This window comes from Saccoglossus kowalevskii, chromosome 5 (genome assembly GCF_978046115.1).
Source record: "Saccoglossus kowalevskii chromosome 5, keSacKowa6.1, whole genome shotgun sequence".
NCBI classification, from domain to species: domain Eukaryota; kingdom Metazoa; phylum Hemichordata; class Enteropneusta; family Harrimaniidae; genus Saccoglossus; species Saccoglossus kowalevskii.
Genome location: NC_140645.1, coordinates 17,494,262 through 17,521,467, shown reverse-complemented (window position 1 = coordinate 17,521,467; position 27,206 = coordinate 17,494,262). Strand labels below are relative to the sequence as shown.

General features: G+C 36.6%; 1 protein-coding gene and 1 pseudogene across 1 annotated transcript; one reads left to right on the top strand and one right to left on the bottom strand.

Moving 5' to 3' along the window:
- The first annotated feature begins 9,998 nt into the window (after positions 1 to 9,998).
- LOC146745823 (NXPE family member 3-like) lies at positions 9,999 to 13,336 on the top strand. Its single transcript, XM_085498762.1, has 4 exons — positions 9,999 to 10,052; positions 10,885 to 11,585; positions 12,227 to 12,273; positions 12,498 to 13,336. Exons 1-4 carry the CDS (start codon positions 9,999 to 10,001, stop codon positions 13,334 to 13,336), a joined length of 1,641 nt encoding a protein of 546 aa, XP_085354888.1.
- Positions 13,337 to 18,500: 5,164 nt separating this feature from the next.
- Positions 18,501 to 23,441, bottom strand: LOC144347648 (uncharacterized; annotated as a pseudogene).
- Between the last annotated feature and the right edge of the window lie 3,765 nt (positions 23,442 to 27,206).

Below are 27,206 nucleotides of genomic sequence, written 5' to 3'. Positions count from 1 at the left end.
GAATTGAGTCCCAAGCGACGATAACAACACACGCTTATAACGCAAAGGCTCATGGGTAAACGCTTGTTTGTGAACAATGACACGCTATGGCCATCTGACGCATGCGCAGGTGACGACTCTCCCACTTTAATGAAAATATCATCGATAGGAGATAGTTTCTATGATATATGAGAAAATAGTGTACTTTCACCGACTATTACTTCCCATGCCATTTGGCGTCGCACCCAAGTCAAAGGGAGTAACTCTTCTTTGTCGATAAAATCCTAATATCTAAAAAACAACAAATTGAAGGACACCAAATGTTTCAGATATAAATAAAATACCATCACAAAGACTAACAACCGACACAAGAATAGCGATGGACCCCCAGCTTACTGAGAGTATATAGGTTGCATAATGCACACGGATATTACCGCACACTTTCACCGTGACGGTGGTCGTATTTCATAACTTTGTTTCTTTTGTATAGACACGGTTAACCGTGGTGTAGTAAAGTGAAAATAGAGAAAGAAAGTAATAGATTTAATTGATCTAATTAGTTGGAAGTAACAGATTGTAAAATGTTAGCTCAATCTTTGGTTGGAAAAGGAAATCTTGTGCTGTACAATTTTAATCAGAATCGTGCGAAATCAATCCAATCTATATAATCATGAAAGCCCAGATTTTAACCTAAATAAACAAAATCCATGCTATAGCAGGTGCAATGACCCCTGTTGATCACGTGATTGCTACGTAAATAAATCCGTTTTTAAGACTTTGAATCAGTATTTTTATTTCATTTTCGGCTCCTGTTCATTCGGCGGGTTCGCGAAACAAGGGATAATAAAAGTCTGGCCTAACTCCTAAAAAAACCCGCCATGTCCAAAGATTACCTCACCTACGACTTTATTCGGGAGAATTTGCTATTTTCATCTTTTTTTAATAAGATGTTGATTTGGTTTCCCCATCTTTATTGCAGATCATGTTAGTTTCTAATTCAAGGGGATGTTATACTGACTGCAATTGTTAAAATTTGTTTTATTCTTGAAATCAAATTTGGCGGAAAAGGCATGTGACCACTGAGGTATTTTAACCGTGAAATACTTAGCCCATATATCAATAAGATGACAACGAATCATGGCAACTTTCGATTTAACTTAATCAAATATGCAGAACCAGTTGACCAATCAGAATTCTGAGAGTAAGGTGCACCATCTGAAATACGGGTCAATAAGCACAGACAGTTTGGCAAATCAACGTCCAGTGGTGTTCATAGCGGATTGAAAAAAACGACAATGAGTAACATATTTTCACGCAAAATCAAAATTATTTCATTTTTCTCGCAAGAGGCTTTGGTCATAGAACAGATGCTAAACATTTTTGTCATTTCTGCTGGAAATCAAAGACGGCAGCCAAACCACTAAACTTTTCTCATAAGAGCTTATTTGTTAAAACACTTAATACGAAGAACAAATGTTTACAATTTTTGCCGGGAATCCAAGATGGCAGGCAAACCATGTGACTAATGAAAATTATTTTATTTTCTTCATAAGAGGCTTTATCCATAGATACTGTATGCTTAGTTTGAAGTCGATTGGTAATGTTAAATATGGTTGCCAGAAATTCAAGATGGCAGCCAAACCATGTCACTGGTCCAAATACTTTTTCCGCTGTCTGAACTAGTTCAGTATAGAAAAGCAACATAGAAAATTACAAATCAATCAGCTCATCATGGCATTATTCATAGTTACTAAACTGAATTTCAGATCAATGTGTTTCTGAAGATTTCCAAGCGTGTTTCACCTTTTTTCACACTTTTTGCGGAATATTCATTGTGACGCGAAAAGTCCCGTGAACGCTAAAATTTCGATTTGTCATCAAATAGGTAGCCCATATACAAGTAGTGCTACAACAAAAAATCAGTATGTCTAGAATCTCAGAAACGGTTTAAAATGACTACCTCCGGTTTAACTTCATTCAAAGATGGCCGACAAGGTAGTAGAGGAAACTGTTTTTTACTGCACTTCTACAAGTTTAGCCCTACAAGTTGACATGAAGTGATTTAATGACGAAATAATCAGTGTCAGACAATAACATTATGGCTACACGCTTGTAACACCAATCAAAATAAAAAGACGTCAATTAATATGAGGTTATTACTCAGACAGTACGCCCTCCCATCGATATCCCCGCTGTGCTGTCTTCGTGAGTACTTTGGGGTATCCTCGTAATAACCTTATTTTTATACATCTTTTCCTTCCAAGGATACATCATAGGAATGCCGAAATCCAAAAAGTTTAGAACAGAATAAGCGAACTTCTTTGTGTGGAGTACGATCAAATCCTGGTGGCAGCCATGTTTGTTTTTATTATTAGAGGACGCTTACGCGTGTGATAATTCCATATTTGGAATTCAAATTTCCTAATATGGTAGGATGAACATACCGTAAAATTACGACACGCTGTACCTTATGGCGTTACGGTGACAGATGTATAATAATAATACATAATAAAAAACACACTCGAAAATTAAAGCTGCGTGCAAAATTACGGGTGACAAGCACGTTTTTAGCATTTTCTAGGTGGTTGATAAATGTAGCCTCAATTATTAGACATACTGCAACAAATCCACCTAATATTATTAATTATATTACCATATTACATGATATAACGTAATCAAATTTGCATTTTTAATATATTTGCATCGCTGACCGACCAAATGAAACCTTATTAGAGCATATGGCATAATACAAAGTCAAATATCTGCACATCCAGACGGAAGTTTTGACCTCAAGAGGACGCTATACTGACTGCAATGCTGAATACTTTCATTTACACAATTCAATATGACGATAAATGTCTGAACTGATGACGTTTTTGTGAAATAACTTGTTTATATATCAATAATGTGACAACAACACATCAACATGCCTAGAGCCTCAGAATCGGTTCAAAATTGTCAGCATTGTGCACTGACAATGCAGCCAATCACTCCCATATGTTTACCTTTTTCATAAGCAAACTGATTAGCCACCATCAACATACACTTCTAGGTGTACATATATTATGCAAACTTACTATTCGCAATAGTTGTCAGTTGCCATAACACTAGATTCAAACATGCAATCAACATGCTTCACTACTGTAAGCTAACACGCCCTCTTTTATGCCACAGCACACTGACCTATGAACACACTATATCACCATGTTTACTATCATGTTCACTCACCATAGTGGTCAGATGGTCAATTTAGCTAGTTGCAATCAAAGTAAGTAGATCAAAATTCCTAATCACCATAGTACTCAGTTGATCAAACTTTCTAATCACCATAGTGTTCTGTTGGTAAAACTTACTAACTGCAGTGGCCAGTTGGTAAACTCACTAGTCGCAGTGGCCAGTTGGTCAAACTTGCTAGTCATGATAGTGGTCATTTGGTCAAACTTATTAGTCATGATAGTGGTCAGTTGGTCAAACTTACTAGTCATGATAGTGGTCAGTTGGTCGAGCTTACTAGTCATGATAGTGGCCAGTTGGTCAAATTTACTAGTCATGATAGTGACCAGTTGGTCAAACTTATTATTAGTGATACTGCCCAGTTGGTCAAACTTATTAGTTATGATAGTGACCAGTTGGTCAAACTTATTAGTCATGATAGTGGTCAGTTGGTCAAACTTACTAGTCATGATAGTGGTCAGTTGGTCAAATTTACTAGTCATGATAGTGACCAGTTGGTCGAGCTTACTAGTCATGATAGTGGTCAGTTGGTCAAATTTACTAGTCATGATAGTGACCAGTTGGTCAAACTTATTATTAGTGATACTGCCCAGTTGGTCAAACTTATTATTAGTGATACTGCCCAGTTGGTCAAACTTACTAGTCATGATAGTGGTCAGTTAGTCAAACTTACTAGTCATGATAGTGGTCAGTTGGTCAAACTTACTAGTCATGATAGTGGTCAGTTGGTCAAACTTACTTGTCATGATAGTAGTCAGTTAGTCAAACTTACTAGTCATGATAGTGGTCAGTTGGTCAAACTTACTGGTCATGATAGTGGTCAGCTGGTCAAACTTACTAGTCATAATAGTGGTCAGTTGGTCAAACTTACTAGTCATGATAGTGGTCAGTTGGTCAAACTTACTAGTCATGATAGTGACCAGCTGGTCAAACTTACTAGTCATGATAGTGGTCAGTTGGTCAAACTTACTAGTCATGATAGTGGTCAGTTGGTCAAACTTACTAGTCATGATAGTGGTCAGTTAGTCAAACTTATTAGTCATGATAGTGGTCAGTTAGTCAAACTTATTAGTCATGATAGTGGTCAGTTAGTCAAACTTACTAGTCATGATAGTGGTCAGTTAGTCAAACTTACTAGTCATGATAGTGGTCAGTTAGTCAAACTTATTAGTCATGATTGTGGTCAGTTGGTCACACTTACTAGTCATAATAGTGGTCAGTTGGTCAAACTTATTAGTCATGATAGTGGTCAGTTGGTCAAACTTACTAGTCATAATAGTGGTCAGTTGGTCAAACGTACCAGTCATGATAATGACCAGTTGGTCAAACTTACTAGTCATAATAGTGACCAGTTGATCAAAATGTCTGATTAAAATTTTAGTCTTTAATCAATTTTACTAATCGCCATAGTGGTCGGTTTGTCAGACGTATTAGTCGTACTGGTCAGTTGATCAAATCGCTAGTAGGAAGTGTGGTCAGTCTGTCAAACATTCTGATGAATATTTTAGTCAGTTGTTCAAATTTACTAGTCCTTTTTTCGCACTGATATCACATTAAAACAACATGATATTGTATGAGGTTTAAAAGTCAGAAAGTTATTTCAATTCGTGCCATAATGTCACATCAAGAGTTAGCGTAACTTATTAAATAAATAGTGATGTGAGATAAATTGATTATACCTATTCTAGCATTACTTAGCAGACATAATTTTCTATTCTGAGTGTGTAAATCGAGCCATGGTGAAATCTGCAGTGGTCATGCTGGGAAACATGCGTTTACAATTGCTAACTAGGCAAGTTCCAAATACACTGGGACGAAATTCCCAACGTATGTAACTCATCCTTGTTGCTCATGGATACATTGATTTTGTTAACTGACCTATGTGTTGATAAAAGTACCTTTGTGCATCTCATATAATATAGCGCCCTCATACTTAATGGATTGTTCATATACATCTCCGCGGAACGCCACCTACGGTAGGGTAGAAGTTCCACCCACCGCGCAATAGATGTATTCAATCCACAGGAGTTGTATACTTGCGGTGGTGAGAAATCGAACTCGCTAAGAGCAAGACATACTGAGTGCTTTGATGCAGTTCGCTATTAATGTGGGGGTCTAACTAATGTGTGATGGCTAAGTCTAGCTGACCGATAGACTGTGATTGGTTTTGAAAGGCCTGACTGTATCTAAGAATAACAGACTGGAGACAGAACTAAGGTCTGTGTATTGAAGCCAGGTTGGATGGGGAGATAAGAAGACAACCCTAACAGTTATCTGACTCGGAACAATATTCCCCCTTGTAAAATTGACTACCATCAACAATTCTGTCCTCCAAGTTACTCAATAAAGATGTTTAGTCATAAACAACTGTGTGGTGGGAAGTTACTAGTATTTCAATTCCCTTGCCTAGAATCACTTCGTTTTTCTGTTTCTGTCATTGTAATTTACTGTTCCGAAACGAATACGTTGCAAGTAGAGGAAATGATATGGAGGCTTAGTGTATGTAGCGTTCTACCAAGCCTCCCCCCCCCACAGGGGTCAGCTACATCATAATTAAGGATGTTGTTCACAATGGAGGAATTTGGTCGTAAATAAGGTATGTCATGGGGCGTTAAGATCATATTATAAGAAATGAAATACGTGTTGTACAGAAGATGTAATTATGTATTTAATGACTATTATAATATAAATTAATAATAACGCATACAGTTAGTTGTAGGTTGTACAGCTCATAGTTAGCAGCATTTATCACGGCGAACTAACATCTGTAAGTGTTACGTGCCCCCAGACGTTGCCCTGAACTTCACTAGGTGATTATATGATAGACGTATGACGATCAACACGATCAACATTTAAAACTGAGACAGCGTGTTTCTATTTTTTTCTGTTTGATTTTGCTAACAAAGTGATCCCAGCTTCGGGTGATCCTGAAATCTTGTGAGTGCATCCATGTACTGCCATAACAACACCCGGCGTTTGACATTGTAGTCTGAAATATATCTGAAGTCAAACTGGGAAGGTAGCCTGGTGCTATGGTTATGAAGGTATAGTTTGATGCTTCAATTTGTGAACTCCTGTTGTTGGCTGCGTAAAATTCACTGGGCAACCAATTCCATGTTGGAATGCTACAACTGTCAACTGTCAGGTACTAAACAATCCTACACCCACACTTGTTACTCTTATTACACTATGCAAGTAACTTATTTTAATGACCAGTTTATTCATGTGATATTTTCCAAATATATACTATTATTATACATCTGTCAGCGCAACGCCATAAGTTATAGCGTGCCGTAATTTTGCGGTATTTTACGGGGTATTTTCATCCTACCATATTAGGAAATGCGAATTCCAAATATGGAATGATTACGCGCGTAAACGTCCTCTAATAAAACAAACAAACATGGCTGCCACCGGGTGGTTTGACCGGACTCTGGCACACAAGGGAGTTCGCTGATTCTGATCTATTTTTTTTGGATTTCGGCATTTCCATGATGTGTCGTCAGAAGAAAAGATTATAATAGTCAGGTTATTACGAGGATACCTCAAAGTATGCACTCAGACAGTACGCCGTCGCTGCGCGTCGGTGGATACTGCCGTTGTAGTGTTTTCGTGCATCCTTTGAGGTATCCTCGTAATAGCTCTTAATATAAAAGTCTGCGCTGTTGAATATTTACCAACCAGCACGTTCGCTTTATTAGTCGATCTCTTCAGTCATCTGACGACGGCTTGGTAGTGTGGGTGAGGGCAATACAGACACGGTGACATGTGTCTCATTTTTATACGGATTGCAGAAACGCACCCATAATAAAGGAAGAACCGTAGAATTGTAGTGTAAATGTGTAACGGTGGGGACATACTTCATAGACAAACACCTGTAGATAGTAATATATTAACTCTAGCCCTTGATCCACTGCGTCGGCGTTATTTACATTCGGTCGTTGTTTACACAATGCCATGGATCCGCGTGAGACAGAATACATGGAGTGCGCACGCGTAAAACAGCAATACACTTTGATTCCCCGCACACGATAATTTAAGCAAATTGCGTCAAGTTTTATTGAGATTTTAACGGATCAATCGAGGTTTGTGTTTGGCTAATTAGGCTTTCTGTCATATTAGTAAATATTAGGAGCATGTTGTCAAATGAATTAACTCATACATTTTGCGGTTTATCTCCCGCCTGTGGGATTTGATATTAATTCAATATGCCTGTGTATATTAAGTCTGCTTCGAACATGACAATTTAAACAGGTCTTCTCAGACCTAAAAGACTTTCACAACACGGTTGATACGATGTTATCATTCTCATTACCATACAGACAATTACTTTTGAAAATGTTGCTCGGGTCACAGAATCTGGTTACACATGTTTAAAAAATCGCGTTTTGTCTTAACTTTAATATTATTATACATTTGTCATCGTAACGCCATGAGTTACAGCGTGCCGTAATTTTGCGGTATTTTACGGGATATTTTCATCCCACCATACTAGGAAATGCGAATTCCAAATATGGAATGATTACGCACGTAAGCGTCCTCTAATAATAAAAAACAAACATGGCTGCCATCAGGGTTTAACCGGACTTCACACAAAGTAGTTCGCTGATTTTGTTATAGACTCTTTGGATTTCGGCATTCTCATGATATGGAAATGATGTATAATAATAAGGTTATTACGAGGATTCCTGAAAGTATGCACTCTGTACTCTGACTGTACGCCGTCGCACGTCGCATTGACCTCCGCTGCACGTCGGTCTATACTTCCGCTGCACTGTCTTACGACAGTTACGACTTACGGATGCTCAATGGTTCTTCATACCGGAAGTATGCATAGAAATGCAATATTGATTTCGCTTACACGATTTTATGTCAATATAGTAGTTTGTAGCATGACTGAAGATGGGATTTTGGAAATATATGCAAATTTGCGTAGCAACCACCAGCAAATTCATAAACCTTTACGATTACACTGATATTCAAATTAGGAAACCTTTCAATTTAATGAATAGACCTAATTACGATCTGTGTACAACTATATAGAATACTAATTTCAATAGCATCAATGTAACAGTTGATGTTTACTAATTTGCTAATGAATATAGATTGAGCATTATTCGTAGACAAAAGATACAGTTTAGGTTGGTATCTACTTTCCTGCGTCTTTTCTCATCTGCGTTTACATGGTTTGGTCATTACGGGACATTACACAAATATCGAGTCACGAATGACCACACCCGTTTCTTTTTAAACTAACACCAACTTTTGTACAACGACGCTCAAATTAAAACTCGATGTTCAATTAACATAATTCTAAGACATGGGCGTAATGCCATTTATGACATGATATGATGATGCCCTTTATATAAATTACTAAAAAATATTTATCCCCAAGAAAAAGCACATTTTGGTAACCGTAGTTTGCATACATCATGCTTCAGGACATTTGTAACTTATTTGACATTCCTCTATTTCCGAATTTCTTAATCGGCCTTTGCATTGCCATATTGTGTCCGGGTGACTATCCCAACAGAAGTCCTGGCTCGTGTGTCTTTAAGGACTCAACATACCAGCCATGTGCACATTCGAAAGATAAATTACCAAATGCTGATGGTCACTGACTTTAAAACCTGTCGTTTCTCACAGAAAAAATATTCAATATCAACACCTCGTATACATAACAAATCTCAATTAAATGTATACATCTTGAATACACTTACTTAATTTATTTTATTTTTATTTATTGTTTCTTTACATAAGTTGCTTGTGTTCTGCAATTTTACAGTTTAAAAACACAGAATAATTATGTGTTTGTGTATGACTGTATGTCGCAATACAAGCCAGAGCAAAAAATAGTTACAGTCATCAAATTCGACACACAAATTCTACATTTAAATGATTCCCGGTAACATTCTGTGAACAAAGGCTAAAGGTCAAGATTACATCACGTGTGTGTTTGTTCTACAAAATAAACTCCCCTGAATAAATTAGCCAGTGCCTTTTTAATTAGCAAAAATTAACACCGTTCGATTTGCAAGACTTTTTTTTAATTTTGGGGTCAAATATCAAGGTCAAATTATGTGCTTCACACGTTCGATATTAAAAATAGCTAGGCTTTTTAAATCTGGCACACATGTGCTCCATGTGACTACCAACACCTGGTTACATTTTCGAAAGAAGGGGTCAAATTTCAAGGTTGCATTGAACTGCAATGGTAATAGCTATAGGGCAAGAAACTTGTTTCTCATTCGATTCGCATGATCTTGTTAACCTTAACAAAAAGTGAAATATCAAGGTCACAGTGAGTGTAAACATCTTTGTAATATAAACACAAGTGGAAAATTGCCAGTGCCTTTAACTTGACACACATTAATTAAATCACATTTAAAGAAAAACAAGTCAATGTTCTTAATATATTTCAAGGGACAATTGCTACTGACTAAGAACAGAGTTCAAGGTCGCAATATTTGTTCATATATCTCAAAAATAAAATATGCACCTTCACAAAGTAATGAAGTTTTCTGCATTTGACTTATAAGATTTTTAGGTCAAAGGGCAATACCACAAGATCATCAAACATATATTCGGCCATAACTATAGAACCCTAAACTGTGGGAATGACATTCGATATTGAAGAAATGTAGTGCCGGTTAACATCATCTCATCTGAGTTTTGTATGGTTGTATATGTTTGATACTACCTATTAACATGCCATTATTGCATTAACTATCTAATTCTTCTTGCCAGAGTCGGAAACCATGCAATACAAAGTAATTCTCACAATAATGACCATACTTGTGTTGGCGAGTGTTGTTTATTTCTCCATATACTCTTCACGGGTAAGTACATTCTAGTAACAGTCGTTGAGTGACGCCGTGTTTGAAGGTGAAATTTGAAAATACATATTTGTTTAATAGCTGTGTTTTAAGTCCAAATATAAATATAATTTTTGTCGTGAACTAATAGTATGGCAATATTTGTTAAATGAAAAATGAAGAACGTTACTACGCATAGGATGTGATTGTTATTGTACAAATCAAAAGGCCTAAGGCGCATGCGTATTATAATGCTGCATTGTTTCATTGAACAAATACCTAGTGTTGTGGTGCCAAAAACAAAATTTTAAGTTTATCATGAACCAGAATAAAATGTATTCGTTGGCATTAAATTGTCAAACATAAACAGTATAATTAGCATGTTGTCGTCCATATTACATCTTTAATCAAAGATGACCTGTACCGAATTTATTCAATTTTCTCTAATAATACTGAATCCACAAGGCGAATACTTTCGTTGTTTAAAATTTTAAAATTGTTAGTGATAATTAGCTTCTTGTTGCGTAAACTAGACCGACATTCAAATAATTTCTTAGTTTAATAAACGTTACTGCATAGATATGATATCAGTCATTGTTTGAAATTATATTTGTCAAAGAATACACAATTAAAATTGTATTCGGATTGCATAACTTGAGTTCTAAAACACAACATAACAGATAATAACATGTCAAAATAATAAACGTCATTGCTTTCAGCCATCTACGTCACAACACAGTCAGACACTACTGACACTATAGGGCGTGCATTATAATAATATAAAGGTTCATTATAATATATTGTTCTACGGTTTTCTACATATATAGAATAATATACTGGCAATCCTTATTTACAGACATTGGGTACTTTTGAACCGTCCAAAAAGTCAAACAGTCATGAAGTATTCCGTACTCTTTACCAATCAGTTGAGTACATCGATGATGACTACGAGTTCAATCAGAAAAGCGACAATGTGTGGAACATGACTGCTGCATTTGAAGGAAGTCTCGGTAAAACCAGTGCCATAAAATCTAATCTGGTGTTCCTGAGTGACCTCAGTTCTATTCACAAAGGGGATGTCATTACCATACAGATTCATGCCCGTGACGAGAATGGCCGTGAACGTATGTTTGGAGGAGATATTTGGCGAGTTGATATTTATAATACCACAAACGGATTCGCATCTACATGTATGGAGAAAATTATTGACCACGACAACGGAACATATACCGCACATGTATATGCAGGCAGCTCTGGAACTATGGAATTACGAGTTACGTTGGTCGTGCAAAGAGAAGCAGTCAAATTCGTGGAGCGAGTCATATGGCCATCTCAACCGCGAACAACATGGCGTGGAGTATTTGAGAGAGGCGATTTTAATGAATCAAGCTATTGTTTCCTAATTCGAGATGGACTTTGGAAAAACAAATGTGAATTCCCTCATCCAAAGGCATTGGGAAAGACGACATTCCTTTGCGAACCACCAAAGGTTTTAGATTGTAAAGATCTCATAGAAATTACGAACGGCCCTGGTCCAGTCGAACTAGAATACGTCGAGTTAACAAATTTAAAAACCCAAGAACAAGAAAATAAATATTTGTTTGAAAGGTAAATGTGAAGTGCTGATTTTGGAATGTTCAGAATATATTTATAAAATATATTTTTCTGACTGTTATTATTTGCATTGTGAATGAAGTAAAATTCGATTCTTAACAAAATAGCCGAATTTATATCTGAATACTTTGTTAAACTAAGGTATTGTCCGAGACGTGTAGCGTCAAACGTCAAAGTTCATATTTTGCATAATTATTAGATTCCGCGTCCTAATTTGTATAGTTATTCATAATTTATAGTAGTATAATAATCCCTTTTTTCATCGACGAGAATGTCACCACTCAGCGACACTATCACGTCATACCAAGAAGCATTTACAAAGAAAATGTAAAAACTCGATGGTTTATATATGTTATTACATGTAATATTAGGATTTGAGGGCTGCTGAGTCCCCCAAAAGTACACCAAATAAACCAAAGAGTATGCGTTAGAGGCATATCTATGTAGGATTTGGTTTGCTGTTGATTTAGCTCTTGAGTTACTTATAACAGGCGTTAAAAATGTGCACCGAATGGCCAAAACTAGATTTGTAACATCTCAGCTACTCTTTATAATCTTTAATAACATTTTGTTTATCTATGCAGTTTACATTCGACAATGACGAATGCTCCAAGACAGATAGTAGTACACAGTAAGTATTCTTGCAAAAATCATTACAGTAGCAATAATTTCTTGGTTTCACTTCAAAGTAACACAATACATAAGGTACTTTCAGGGAACGACGTGAGAAGTGGCATTACATTTTGCAATATTGTCTAATTGTTCTCTATTTTGTTAAATAACAAAAAACAATGAAAACAACCATTTCTCCCCATATTTGTTTTTGTAATATACGAATTATGATTTCACTTCTAGATCGCAGTGATTATGACTCTGACTATGAGTTGTTTTCTGTTCCCCAATGTGAAGCGCACATTCAAGATCCTGTAAGCGATGGTTACTGGCTTGGGCCCACGTGGCACTCGCTCGTTTGTCAAAACAGGCAATGGAACAACGTCACAGAGATACAACAGTGTCTACGAGGTAAAGATGTATATTTCCATGGCGACTCCACAATGCGGCAGTGGTATCATACGATGCTGCAGATGACTGGAATAAAGGTCGATACTAACAATTGGAGAGACAAGCCCGAATCGATACGTGGTGAGTTTGTGGTCAGTGGGGACGATCCTTACGCGATGATGGTTACGGACGTTAAAAATGAAATCAACTTTACGTTCAACTGTCACGCGATATCGCGTCACAAAACACATATACCGATTCACCGTTTTAAGTTTATGGCTGATATTCTAGATTCAATGCGTACTCCAAAATGCAACTCCGTGTTTGTATTCAGCCTATGGTCACACTTTCACTGGTGGACAGTCGACAGCTACACTGAAAGACTTGTGAATATTAGGAAAGCTGTAGAAAGGCTAAGAAAACGTTGTCCCAACTCAATCATGGCCGTCAAAGGCGCGCACTTTAGAGGTGGCTCTCTGTATTTGGACGTAATGTACCATTACATGAATCGTATCATGAAGGAAGTATTCAAAGACCAGGGAATATTTTTCGTCGATATTTGGGATATGAATTTCGCGTACTCGATGGCGAAAAAAAAACATTTCAATATCCATATGCCTTTGGATTTGATACAACAAGAGGTGAACATGTTTTTGTCTCATGTTTGCCTGCATAGGGAACAACCTGTATAATTCTGTGTGTGTAATATTTGATGTTAAATCGAAGGGGTCGTCACCTGCGTACGCGACGATAACAACGCATGCTAAAACGTATTAAAATAAGATCCTAGTTTTGGCTTTTTTTGTATATTTATTTTATTTTATTCTGATCTAGTATTTATTTTTTGAAGTTTTGGTAATTGCGAAAGACAACAAAGATCTAACGCAATGTCTTTATAAATCTCGTTAAAATCTCGCGTAAGTAACAGCCAATCACATTCCCACTTTTATATAGGCTGTCGGTTGCTTATTTTTCAGTGTAGCGATACTCTACGGGCAATTTTTCTGTACATTATATTTTGCCCACTTGAATAAACCATTAATAGAAAATTACTAGTATATTTTTTTATTTACAAAAGAGATTCCACAGCATTTATAGCATTTTTTCACTTTCAACAAATGTACACACTTCCTGATGCATCTTCGCCAGCCAAGGTTCGTTTATTCAGTCATCGCTTCAATCAAACACTGAGCCTAATTATCTAGAATGGAAGCAAACAATAAGTAAATCGTAATGATTAGAACACCGTAAACAGCTATATTAAACAATGCAAACTGATTTTAAATTGTATAACGGTCACCGGCCCACGGCATCGACACAGAATATTGGAGCAAAAAATATTTCCTGATCAATTGCGATGTTTTCCAAATAAAAAATATTTTATTCCAGTACCAATCAGCTCAATTACTTTAATAAAGAGTTATTGTATAATGTACACAATGTTGATACATGTTGATGAATATTTACAGCTACGGCTTCAAGACCGTAGACGAGTTTGGCCCGATCGTCAACAAAACATTACCCTTCTCCAGGGCAAGCGACTGGAAAAAGATGTGTTCGGTCGAACCGGTGAAAAAAAAATCATCACTCCCGGAATGACTACGCAAAATAACAAGCTAAACCGGAACCATTCAAGCAACAGTATAAACATAAAAATAAAAGATGACTTTCGTTGCATTTGACAATGATAAACTTACCGAAAAGCCGTGTTTTTCCCTAACGTTTTCGTTGCTAACGACGGTATAATCCGCCAATTTATTTGAGTGTGTTTGCGACCTGACTCTGCCCGGTGACGTCATCAGGTGCGCTATAGAAGGAGATCTGTGATTTGTTGACTAAAATCGTCGATAGTGGGTCTCGTTGAAATCTCGTTACATAGGCAGAGGCTCAGATGTATGTAGGGCGGAAGTAAAATAAATCAAAATCAAAGTAAAATAATAAAATAAAAAGGCATTAATAACAAAAGTAATAAAAAATAAAATAAAAATAAGTTTATAGCCAAAATAATTAAAGATCACTACATCAGATAATCAGATTGGCTAAAACGCAAAGGATCACGTTCAGACACTTATTTGTAAACAACGACACGTTATGGCCGTCTGCCGCATGCGCAGGTGACGACTCCCCAGCTTTAAACAACGTTTTAGAACAGGGACATTTTAACCAGTTCGCTCTGTATTCATATTTGCTATTTCCCAAAATCTGTTTGTATGTTTTCTTCCGGGGGTCGTTATGCCTTTAATAATACTGCTATGCAAATATACTTGTAATTGCTGTAAGTTATAAAAAAAATGATATGGAGTGCAAAAATAATTTTTGTGTGTGAATTGTTGCCACCTGTGTTTGTGTGCTGAACACTTGTGTTTAAAGCGGGGTGTCGTCACCTGCGCATGCGTCAGATGGCCATAGCGTGTCATTGTTTACAAACAAGCGTATACCCATGAGCCTTTGCATTTTAGCGTGTGTTGTTATCGTCGCTTGGGGCTCAATTCCCGCGCGTGCGCAGGTGACAACCCTCCCGCTTTAAAACCAGCGCAGTGACTCAGATTGCCTTATAAAATATTTCTTTGACAATGACGGACCTAAATGTTTGAACTAAATTTGTAAATTGTATTCTGTTATGAATGATATTGTATTTCTTGTGAATGTGTTTTAATTTTAGTAGCGTTATTTGAATACGCTAGTTACGCTAGTTTGGGTCGGGATTTTAATTTTTATTTCTTGAACAAGATGCTTGATAGGTCAAGGGTTCGACTGGCGATATGTTGGCGCACACATTTGGAATGCTGATACCTGAAGTCAGAGAACATTGCATTATACGTACGTTAAAGAATCACGTAATAATATAATGAAAATAACGATAATATTTGTAGAGACAATTGTTAAATTATTTTACATCATTCCATTTTTAGAAATTCTGTGGTTCTGTGAACCAGCGCAGTAGAAAACAGTAACCATTGAAATATTGTGCTAGGGTTTACAGAAGACACAAACACCCAAATTGGTGGCAATGTTCGCACGTGAGATGTAGGTACACATGTCTTAGAATTAGAGTTAGGACAGGTAGGGGTTAGGGAAGAGGCAAACACCAAATTGGTGGTAATGTTTGCACCTATTTTAGAATTAGGGTTAGGTTAGGGTTAGGTCAGGTAGCAATTACGGAAGAGGCAAACACCAAATTTGTGGTAATGTTTGCACCTGATATGTAGGCGCGCATGTTTTTGCATCAGGATTAGGTCGGATAGGATTTAAGGAATACGCAAACACCAAATTGGCGGTAATAATCGCACTTGAGGTGTAGGCGCACGTGTCTTGGCATTAGTGTTAGGGTTAGGTCAGGTAGAGGTTACGGAAGATGCAAACACCCAATTGGTGATAATGTTTGCACCTGAGATGTAGGCACACGTCAAGTAGGGTAGGGTTTGCGGAAGAAGCAAACACCAAATTTGTGGTAATGTTCGCACCGCCATGGCCATCTGACGCATGCATTGGTGACGACTTACCCGCTTTAAGGTTCAGTGTTATACAATTCATGATAAATATATGAAAAAAAAACAGACATGTGTTTTCATCGATTGTTTATTAATCTGGTCTTGTAAAGCCAATTTCTAAAAAAATGTAAAAATATGTATTAAAGTATGCTTAAAGGGAAATTCAAGGCTAACAACATAATACTACCCGATGAAAGAGTAAATGTAAGAACATGCAATTTACAGTTTTTTTATATCACTTCTCATTCTATAGATATTCAACTTTTCATCAATTTATGTAGACCGCCATCTTGATTCTTCAGCAAAGGATTATGGGTAAAGTATGACATGTATGAAATAGAGAAAATGATTTCATCTATAACTTCAAAAGTTGAACTTCAAATTGACTGAAAGTTTTGAACATGGTAGCATACATGTTCTGGTGCCAAACATGCTTATAAAATAGTTGTCATGGAAACAGAACTGAAAATATTTAATTTTAAGTTTTTCTACCAAATGCTCAAATTTCCTTATATTGTATACGATTTACCGATGTGAGTAGGTTATATAGGTGATATATTACCTGTTGACCACAAAAGGGTACACAAAAGTGTCATTCTATATTTCACGATGAAAATAACGATTTTTTTTTACATTTTAGGCAGTATCTTAACTTTATGTGTATTTGTAACATTTTAATTTACATTACTATAATCATATACATGAGTAATATGCACAACGAAAATTTGAACTAATTCGCATCAGTATTTCTCGTGTTATAGGTGAAATCATTTTCTCAATTTCTGACAACAGATTCTATGATGTCATACTTTACCCATAATCGTTTGCTTGAGAATCAAGATGGCTGACTACATAATACTGATGAAAAGTTGAATATCTAGAGAATGAAATTAGTGATATAAAAAAACTGTAAATTGCATTCTCCTACATTTGTGGAGCTTTTTTCTTGGGGGTCATTGTGTTGTTTGGCTTGACTTCCCCTTTAATTATAAAGATGATATGCTAGGGACTTATCTAGTCGGTGACCACAAACTAACCTAGTAAAACAAGGTCATCCATAACAATTACCTGTATATTTTTATAAACAAAATGCTTCTATACACACGACTATATTTAAAGCGGGAGGGTCGTCACCTGCGCACGCGCGGGAATTGAGTACCAAGCGATGTAGACGCTTATTTGTAAACAATGACTCGCTATGGCCATCTGGCGCATGCGCAGATGACGACTCCCGCTTTAAACGATAATATAAATTTGTTTTGGCAAAGTAGCAATTTTCAGAATATCTCAGTTTATGGCTAATCTGTAATTAGTGTGCTATTATAAACTGTTATTCTTGTATTGAAAAAAAAACACTGCTCTACTGACAGGAAAGGAGGTTAACAAAATGAAACATAGCTCACATAACTGTGTACATGAGTACATGAAATGAACGAATAAAAGACAATCTCAATGAATCGCAATCAATCTTATAAATTCAGTAATTCATAAAATATTTGATTAAACTGAGTCCAAATTTGCATTAGAACATAACACTAAATAAACGATTTCAAATGCAAAATATACTGACCTGAATCTTACAATCAAGACAAATCATGATTAAATCCTTATATCAGAAGACTAAACACACACCAAGCAGTGTATTCAGAGCAGTGGACAGTCTCATATGTTCAATAAAGAATGGCTCTAAACCCTCACATGTAGTTGATCGCTGGTAATCACGCCCTCTTTTTCACAGAGGAAACGCCATTGTTTTCGACATTATATGTGCCTAATGATGAGGGTCCTTGTATCAAAACCCGATCTTCCAACCAACTAGCCAATGCACCAACCAACAAACCGACCGACCAATAGCACGGCAGTCAGAATTAAAACAAATGATCGAGCAAACATTGCATACACCGTTGAGGGTGCTAAATAATTACACTCAAAATAATGGGAAATTATACACTGGCACTTTAACCATAGCACAACCAGTTACCATGGTTATACTTATTGGCTTATTTTTTACAATTTAACTTCTGTACATTCAACGTTTAGCAGCTTCAAATACAATTGGCATTACAACACAGACACCATCGAAATGAACAACAGGCAATAAAATTGTAAAAAAGCAAAAATGTTATTAGTCATTGTTATAATAACCAGCATTATAATACATGAATGAGTGAGTGACACAACAAATATCCTCCAATTTGACACCGGAGATAACAACAACAACAACAACAGCAGTATCAGCAATTGTATACACATGTGGGCATGAACACACAACCCAAAATTAACTCAAACCATTTCTTTTGTTACAGTTCTGTTTTCATTTATGTTCTAGATAACTTCATAATGGGAAAGTGTTGTCCATTTCCATTTAGGAATTGATATTATCAGTAAGACATCGCCGTAAACCGACTATCGTGTGATCTGATACTTTATATAGGTAGTCCATCAGAAACGTTGACACGATATAGCTATCCGGGAAATCAGAATCTAAACTCAAAATGCCTCCTTTATCAGCCAGTGCATTGTGGATAACAGCCAATGCCTTCGGTATTCTCTCAACATCTCTGTACTCGAAGTATGAACTGTATGTCAGAAGATTTTCTGCAACGAAAAATTATGTTCAAAAAATGAATTATTCCATGAAAACTATGAATACAATGCAACGATTTATTGTGTCTGTAAAAATATAAAAAATATGTTTTTTATATTTCTATCAGTATACCCCTAACTTAAGCCAACCTTGCAATTGTAAGAAATTGTGAATTCTCCATAATATATTCGAGCACACTCTCCTTTTTATATGTACATGGATACCGAGCGACATTATTACACCTGGCTCATAATTAAGTATGTTCCCAAATCCTAAAATTCACAAAATATTTATTATCAGAACATACGTAGCTGCAATTAATGATTTTAATTCTTTTTTATTATAGTCATGAACAGTATATAAAAACCTGAAATTCATGCAACCTTGAAACATGAATATTATACGTTGATCTTGCTCACTATTTTATGCGGGTTTTAATTAAATATGAAAACAATCATTTTAAATATAAACATGTATACACTCACCATCTTTAGGTGGAAAACGAATAGTTGAATCGATTGGTCGTAGATTTCTGTCTTTAGTAACGGAAATGACGTTTTAACTAAATCCAGTTGGTAGAATATATTTTGCTACAAGTTCGAGCTCCATAAGTCTCGTCATGGCACTCACGATGGATAAGCGAAGGAGATTGTTGTTCTGCAATTCCCACAATCCGTTTGGCATTGGACCACTTCCTCGAATACCGATCACGTAGTGTAAGCTCCATTCCTTGATTAGCTCTGGGTGCTCTTCAACAAAGTCACCATATACAAATAGAGTCAGTGGCACGTCTTTCGCATAAGCTTTCAATGTTAGAACAGAATTAGAATTAGAACAGTGGCAAACCATGCTAACATAAATTACTAAATCAATTCACACACAAAAAAACAATTGAGGTTCAGCTACAGCGACATATAATCACTCATTGTTTACAGAAAATATTAATATACATAGAGATGTTTATGGTTATTGTGTGAGAAAATGGTAGGTATTCAAATGGAAACAGCGGATACCCTGTATTAATTTGTTCACACCATATACTATGTATACTATGAGGCGTTATGTTTTGCACAAAAAGTGTAATATAATGTATTGTTTATGACAACATTTTTTATTCATGTTAATTATCGTGCGCGCGCGTGCGTGTTAGAGATTGTAAAACAAAGGACAATGTCTCATTGTGTCTATGCATGTTCTCACTGTGCCTCGCAGGAAAAATATATATAGATCAATCAATGTCCCCCCAAAAGGCTCATAGGTAAACGCTTGGTTGCAAAAAAAAATGACACGCTATGGCCATCTGACGCATGCGCAGGTGACGACTCCCCCGCTTTAAGTAAAGTGGATTTTCACAGGTGCATAATGTTCAAGTAAATACGTCAACTCAATTGAACTGAGACTCGTATTGTTTTCTTGGGTTACATACCTCTGGGCTTGCAGCCAAGGAGTGTTGTCAGTAATGTCTTTGTCAATATGATTCATATTCCCACAATTGTTGTTTTAAACATGTGTGTTGCATTGGGAAATTTATTTGGGAAATTATTAATTGTATATTGTTGATATATAATAGGTAATATTTTTGTAATCGGTGTCCTAAGTAATGGTTCAAAATAATTAGACCTTCGAGTAATATGCATTAATTTGCACTTACTTATCAATCCACTCAAACGTGTGATCTTTCAACATTTTCTCGAGTATTTCAAATTCCGCGCCTTCAACATCCAATTTAAGAATTACGTAATCTTCTTTTCTTGTGTTCTTCTGAATCCACTGAGATAGGTCAACAGTAGGCACAGTCACACGATGGGATAGTTTTCGATATCCTCCATCTTCTGCATTTTTTTCTTCATCTTTTACGAACAAGGTGCCACCACCCCATTGCATGTCCTTTTTGTTGTTCAGTTTTCCTGGATACCAGGCTCCTTCTAAGTAGGCAGTGAATCCACCTGCAAATTGTGTATTTTGAGTGATTGACAATTTGTTGATTAGGTTGATTCGTTGGATGAGTGGCGATTACAGGGCGAGTGGCGATTGGCGATTGAGTGCATGTGTGGCAATCGGGTTCACGTGAGACGATCGAGTGAGTGTGAGTATGTACGCGATTGTGCGAACGACTGAGCGAGCGACTGAGTGAGTCGGTGAGTACCACTTACCATTTTTTGCAGCGACACCCAATGGAATATTAACGTTAATGCCACTTTGATGTTTATATGCAGCAAAGTATGGTTTTAATCTGTTATCAATTTCGAAGGAATATATTTCATATTCCTTTCCATTAGGGTATATTTCTCTGAACAGGAGTACCGACGATGCCATATTAGCTCCACAATCGAGAAAGATTTTTCTTTGACGTTTGATTAAATTTTCTCTTTGATGTTCGATTGGAATTTCTCTTTGATGTTCGATTGGAATTTCTCTTTGATGTTCGATTGGAATTTCTCTTTGATGTTCGATTGGAATTTCTCTTTGATGTTCGATTGGAATTTCTCTTTCACAATGTGATAAGTGAAAGACATTCACATTTATAATTACAATTATTTTATCTTAACGATCATAATTCAACTGTGAGCTGGATTATCAGATCTAAAAAACATGATTACATATTGACATTTTCAATAAATATTACCGCACTCCCCATCTGCATTCTGAAGTAATTTGTTTTTCAAAAGATATCACAATACTTAAGGATTATTACGTGACTATGGTACATATACTCATCTGTTCCGTTTATCGAAAAACTAATTCCAAATTTATATTGAAACATTTACTGTACAAGTAGACAAGCAGTATATCAAGTACCAATTACCGAGTTTCAATCTAGTTAATTTAGTTTTATTTAGGATTCATACAAATAAAAGGCTTACAATTATTAATGGGTATGAAACGAAATTTGTTGAAAGTCATCATCGCTGTAACGGGTAAGCATGTACTAAAATTCAGTTGCATTTCAGAAAACCATCGACACTCCATGGTTACACCAGTTAATATGTTACATATTGTAAATTCATTATACCACTTTTACTCACAAAATCAGATACATTTATTTATACAACACTATTGAGAATAAATAAACTACTCGGATTTGAGGAAGCTGTTAAAGTAAACTTACTAAGTCCATATATGTTTCAATATATAAACCGCAACACAGAGTAACACTAAAATAAGCACGTTATACGTCTTGGTCCTCTTCATGTTCATTTTCCCAATGTCACTTTTCTATAAATGTAAAATAAAAATTTGGTGAATGCACATAAACATTTTTTCCAGTCAAATCAAAAGTCAGTCACCGTTTTAATGACAATGATAGCATACATATTGGAAATAATAAATTGCAGGAAAAAGGGGGTCGGGTTTCAATTTACTTACATTCAGGTTTTACACATCTTCCAAGAGAAGTGTTGACACATGATTATTATGGTTAATTACACTGTGAGAATTGAACAACTGAATTACTTTTTCCGTACCCATGGGTAGGGCGGAAACATGTATAGTAGACTGGTAGTTTTAGTCAGGGAGATAAATAAGAAATCAGAGCTGAAAAAAAAACCCACCCAATTCTTCTGTTTTAAACCACTCATTCGTAGGTTTGGTTTAAGATATTTATTAGCTGACAGTGCCTACCAGGTCACATGCCACTAATCACCCAATGACCGCTCGTATCCCTCAATTGAAATGCCTTACAAGTTCTTATTACCTCCATGGTGCGACTGTGTACCTGTGTGTTAATTCTGTGTGTATTTGGATGATCTAATCTTGGTGTTTTTCCAGTGATTTCTCTAGGTGCAATCCAAATACAGTAGGTGTGTCTTGTTTACCTGGGATTTACAAGAGTTTGAGCTGGCCAACATGTCTAAGGTTATTTCTTTTCATGTGGTTGATTACTGGCATGTTGATTTCCCATTTTTGAGCCAGGTTTTTAACTTTGTTTATCATTTTCATATAGCAATCTCTTCATATGTTAACACGGAGTTTCAATTAGTGGTATGAGCCCTACCAATGCACAGTATGTGCCACTCATTTCTCGCAACTCGTAACTCGTAACTGAGTTAGGGGGTCAAAAGGCGTTACACATGCGCATAACATCTAGTTAAATCCATTCCGTCTTTGTGATTATGGGGATGTTTTTGTTTTGGAAAATCCGACAAATCTTGGTTATCATGATTTCACCTTCTGATCTGTTGCTTTCATTTATGATATGATTTTATATCATTTCGAAATTCTGCCAGGATTGGCCACAATATAGGGAGTATGAGGTAACTTCACCGCGGCTTGGAGATATTCCGAACATTTGCGGGGATACGAAAAAAAACTAAAGAATTTGACGTAACCCACTTTCACACTGTAAGTATCATGGTAATACAACAGTTCAATTTTCTGGGAGCAGTAAGGAAAAAAAAAGTAAAATTCAAAACAACTTTTAATTAAGAACGGTTTGGAACTAAAGTTTGATCGAATCTAACATCCGTTGTCATCCTTGTTACAAATTTAATTTCAATTGGCATAAATGAAATGCAGTAAAACACAAACTTAGAAGTGTCAACAAACCAGAAAAGACCAGAAAAGTTACAAAAATCGCTCTGACTTATTTTTCTAGTGTTTAATTCTACAATTTTCGATGGACACAATTTTAATACCCCTATTTAATTTCTTCACAATACTGATTCAAAGTCTCAATAACGGATTTATTTACTTGGCGATCACGTGATCAACTGGGGTCATTGCGCCTGCTATAACATGGATTTTGTTTATTTGGGGTAAAATCTGGGCTTTCATGAATATATAGGTTGGATTGATTTCGCACGATTCTGATTAAAATTGTACAGCACAAAATTTCCTTTTCCAACCAAAGATTGAGCTAACATTTTACAATCTGTTACTTCCAACTAATTAGATTAATTAAATCTATTAATTTGATTCTCTATTTTCACTCTACTACACCACGGTTAACCGTGTCTATACTAAAGAAACAAAGTTATGAAATACGGCCACCGTCACGGTGAAAGTGTGCGATAATATCCGTGTGCATTATGCAACCTATATACTCTCAGTTATGGGTCCATCGCTCTTCTTGTGTCGGTTTTTAGTCTTTGTGATGGTATTTTATTTATATCTGAAACATTTGGTGTCCTTCAATTTGTTGTTTTTTAGATATTAGGATTTTATCGACAAAGAAGAGTTACTCCGTTCGACTTGCGTGCGACGCCAAATGGCATGGGAAGTAATAGTCGGTGAAAGTACACTATTTTCTCATATCATATCATAGAAACTATCTCCTATCGATGATATGTTCATTAAAGCGGGAGAGTCGTCACCTGTGCATGCGTCAGATGGCCATAGCGTGTCATTGTTCACAAACATGCGTCTACCCATGAGCCTTTGCGTTATTAGCGTGTGTTGTTATCGTCGCTTGGACTCAATTCCCGCGCGTGCGCAGGTGACGACCCTCCCGCTTTAAACTCTCGCCAGAGAGAAAACTGCGACAAAAACGATTAGTGAAAAATAAATAAAACAAATAATATTTTTAAATGAAATGTTATTATAAAAACAAAACTACTAATAATTTTGTCATTCTATAAGTTCATGCATGTCGTGTCTCAGTACACTAACGTGTCCAAACAACCTCAAACGTGTTAGTGAACTAAATAAAACTACCAATCATGCCAGGTTTCGACAGCTAAACTAATTATGTGAGTGATGTGTTCTAAACTGGGGAAATAGACGACTTGTTCGCAATGCAAAAGATATATGTACGCGAATGAATCGTTGTGAAAGTCATATGCATAGATGTTTTATGGGACACACATCTTGTATAGCTTTTATCCAACAACACATACTTCGTTGGAGTACGTGTAAGCACAGTTACTCTACTTGGACGGTTAGGAAGCGCTATTGTTAAAAGGTGTGAACGAGCAGATTCTGAGAACCTACGCTGGTCTCACAACTCTGACGTAATTGTCATCGGAGGGCGCTATTTCTCTCCATTATTTATTGCGTTCGATGTTGCTCGAGAAGACCGTGAACTTTTTGAAATTGTGCTTTATTTTTACACCAAACTACAATCTCAGCTGAACTGTGACTAGGAGTGATATTGTATTTTACAGATGAGCGTTCTTTTGCAATCTTGAAGATGCTTTACTCGAGAAAAACGGTGTTTTGTTGACAGTCTCTTTGTCTCGATCTCTAACAGTCTTTCGGTCCGTGAAATAAACCCCTCGCTCAGTTTAGAAACAATCTTACCGCTAAAAACATTGATGTCTGCAAACCTTTACAATACTCCTTTGTCCATTCTCGCTATTTTTGTGTGTTTTTATAGTCACATTATGGCGAAGTTTTGCATGTTTGCGTCGTCTATGGAGGTGGTCGCCATGTTGCGTTATTGCATAGTTTTCAATGGAAGTAATCGGACGAAAGAGATTTTTGATTGTTGTGCTTTCATATCCCTCCATTCGCTTTATTCAGCTGTATCGGTGCTACGAGTCATTTTTAGTTTCGTTTGAATATTTTTTTTGTTATGACTTTGCTTTGTGACAATTTTATGAACGATTTAGTTCAGTATGTTCGCACTGCGTTTTGATTCAGTCGAGACAGGGGCGAGACAGGGTCAAATACCCGGATTTTAATTTTTATGTGCAATTTTTTTTGGGGAGATTCACTAATATAGTATTCTATTAACTATTTATAATTTCAGAATGCCATACAAGACAGCAAGATTTTCTCGCGAAAAACGTGTATATACAAAGCATGTTCATTTCCGCATTTGAGACTGCTCTTCGGTGAAAGGTCAAAGTGCCATGTATTGCAATGCTTTGTGGGGAAAATGACGCAACTCTTGCACTGTCTCATGATTTATCGCGTGTTTTCCGTCGCCCGTTTGATGCTAATGACTTCTTAGCTCGTTAACACCTCTTTTGTTTCAATGTTTACGGAGACGAGGGTAGGTACAATAGAACGACGCGGCGCTTCCTAACCGTCCTAGTAGAGTGACTGTGGTGTAAGGTTCGTCTTTTCAGCGACAATGGAGTGGAACGCCATTCCGAAAGGCGAATCCATGATGAATGTATTCACCCCATTCACCCCATTGTCGCTGAAAAAGACGAACAAAACAAGTTTGCATGCCTCGGCCTTGAGTCAATAGGTAATTAGCATATCTTTTAAGAATTTGCAGCTGAGGATCCGAGTGGCAGATTCCTATTCCAGGAGATAACAAAAAAACTGACTGATTATGAAAGGACAGAGATATTTTGAGAAAAACCAAACGTTTTTTGAAAGTTGAAAAGAAAAATAGACTCGGCAACACTAAATTCGTCACTTATTGTGATATGTTCTAATGAGGAGGTTCGTAACGAAATAAAAGATGGTCATTTGGTATCAGGTCGTTTGGACCCCTCGCCCTTTCGAATTCAAGTAGGGAATAGACTGCAATGTTCAATAAACACACTAGCAAACATATACAAAGTTGCATATGCTAAGCTTATTTCGTATTTTTCATGATGCCGATCGAGTGGACGAACGTGAAACTTTAGACCACTGAAACAAAGCACGTCGGTTCAACATTGAACTTCCAATGATGTGTAAATGCTTTGTTCTATAAAAGACAGTATAGTACAATCGCAAAACACATGATATTTGTAACTTCACGTTGTAAAACCTGTCCACGATATGAAATTGACTAGTAATCACGAGCGCTGTATCAGAGAATTGACTCCGTTTTCATACACTCGTATACTACACTCAGAGTAAACTACCGTACAGCCTGTGGTTGTTGCTTTTGATCGGGCAGTATTCATATTCGTAATAAGAGTGGGTTCAAACGTTTGGGGTTGTGACGACAAGAGGTTCAACCGTCGAGGGATCGCCGTAATTCGCGATTCTGTTGCTAAGGTCAGGTATCTTCTAGTTTTATCCAGTAAAATGTTGCAACTTTTGACAAATAAAATGGGTGCAAATGTTGAGGAGTGTGACGTCAAGCTGTTATACCGTTGAGGGGTCGAAACGTCGAGGGGTCTAATCGTCCTGAAGTCCAAACGGCGAGGGGTTCAAACGACTTGTAATCGGTCATTTTACGTGTCGCAACTGTTGTTCTTTTCTAGAACGCATTTTGCACTTCACCTCGATAAATCATAGACCTTCTCTTTCTAAGGTATATGGATAAATACACATTGAAAATAATATCAGTAAATTCCCTTCTCCGCCGTTGTTTTCAGTTATTGGCGGAGAAATGACGATTTGCCATATTCTAGTATAAACATGCTGCTGTATGTATGTATAACGATTTGCCGCAAGTTGCCACGGATCGTTTTCCAAGAGATTCTTGACCACGGTAAATATTAAGAGAAACAAGTCAAAAATGTCAGTAGTCGTCGCACAGGAATTTCATGTAAATAAATGGTGTACTTTACACGCGTTGTATACGTCGCTATGATTCCATATCGAACCGGAGGCGGCGAGACGACCACCGCCTTTTAAGAACTTGAATGACGCGGC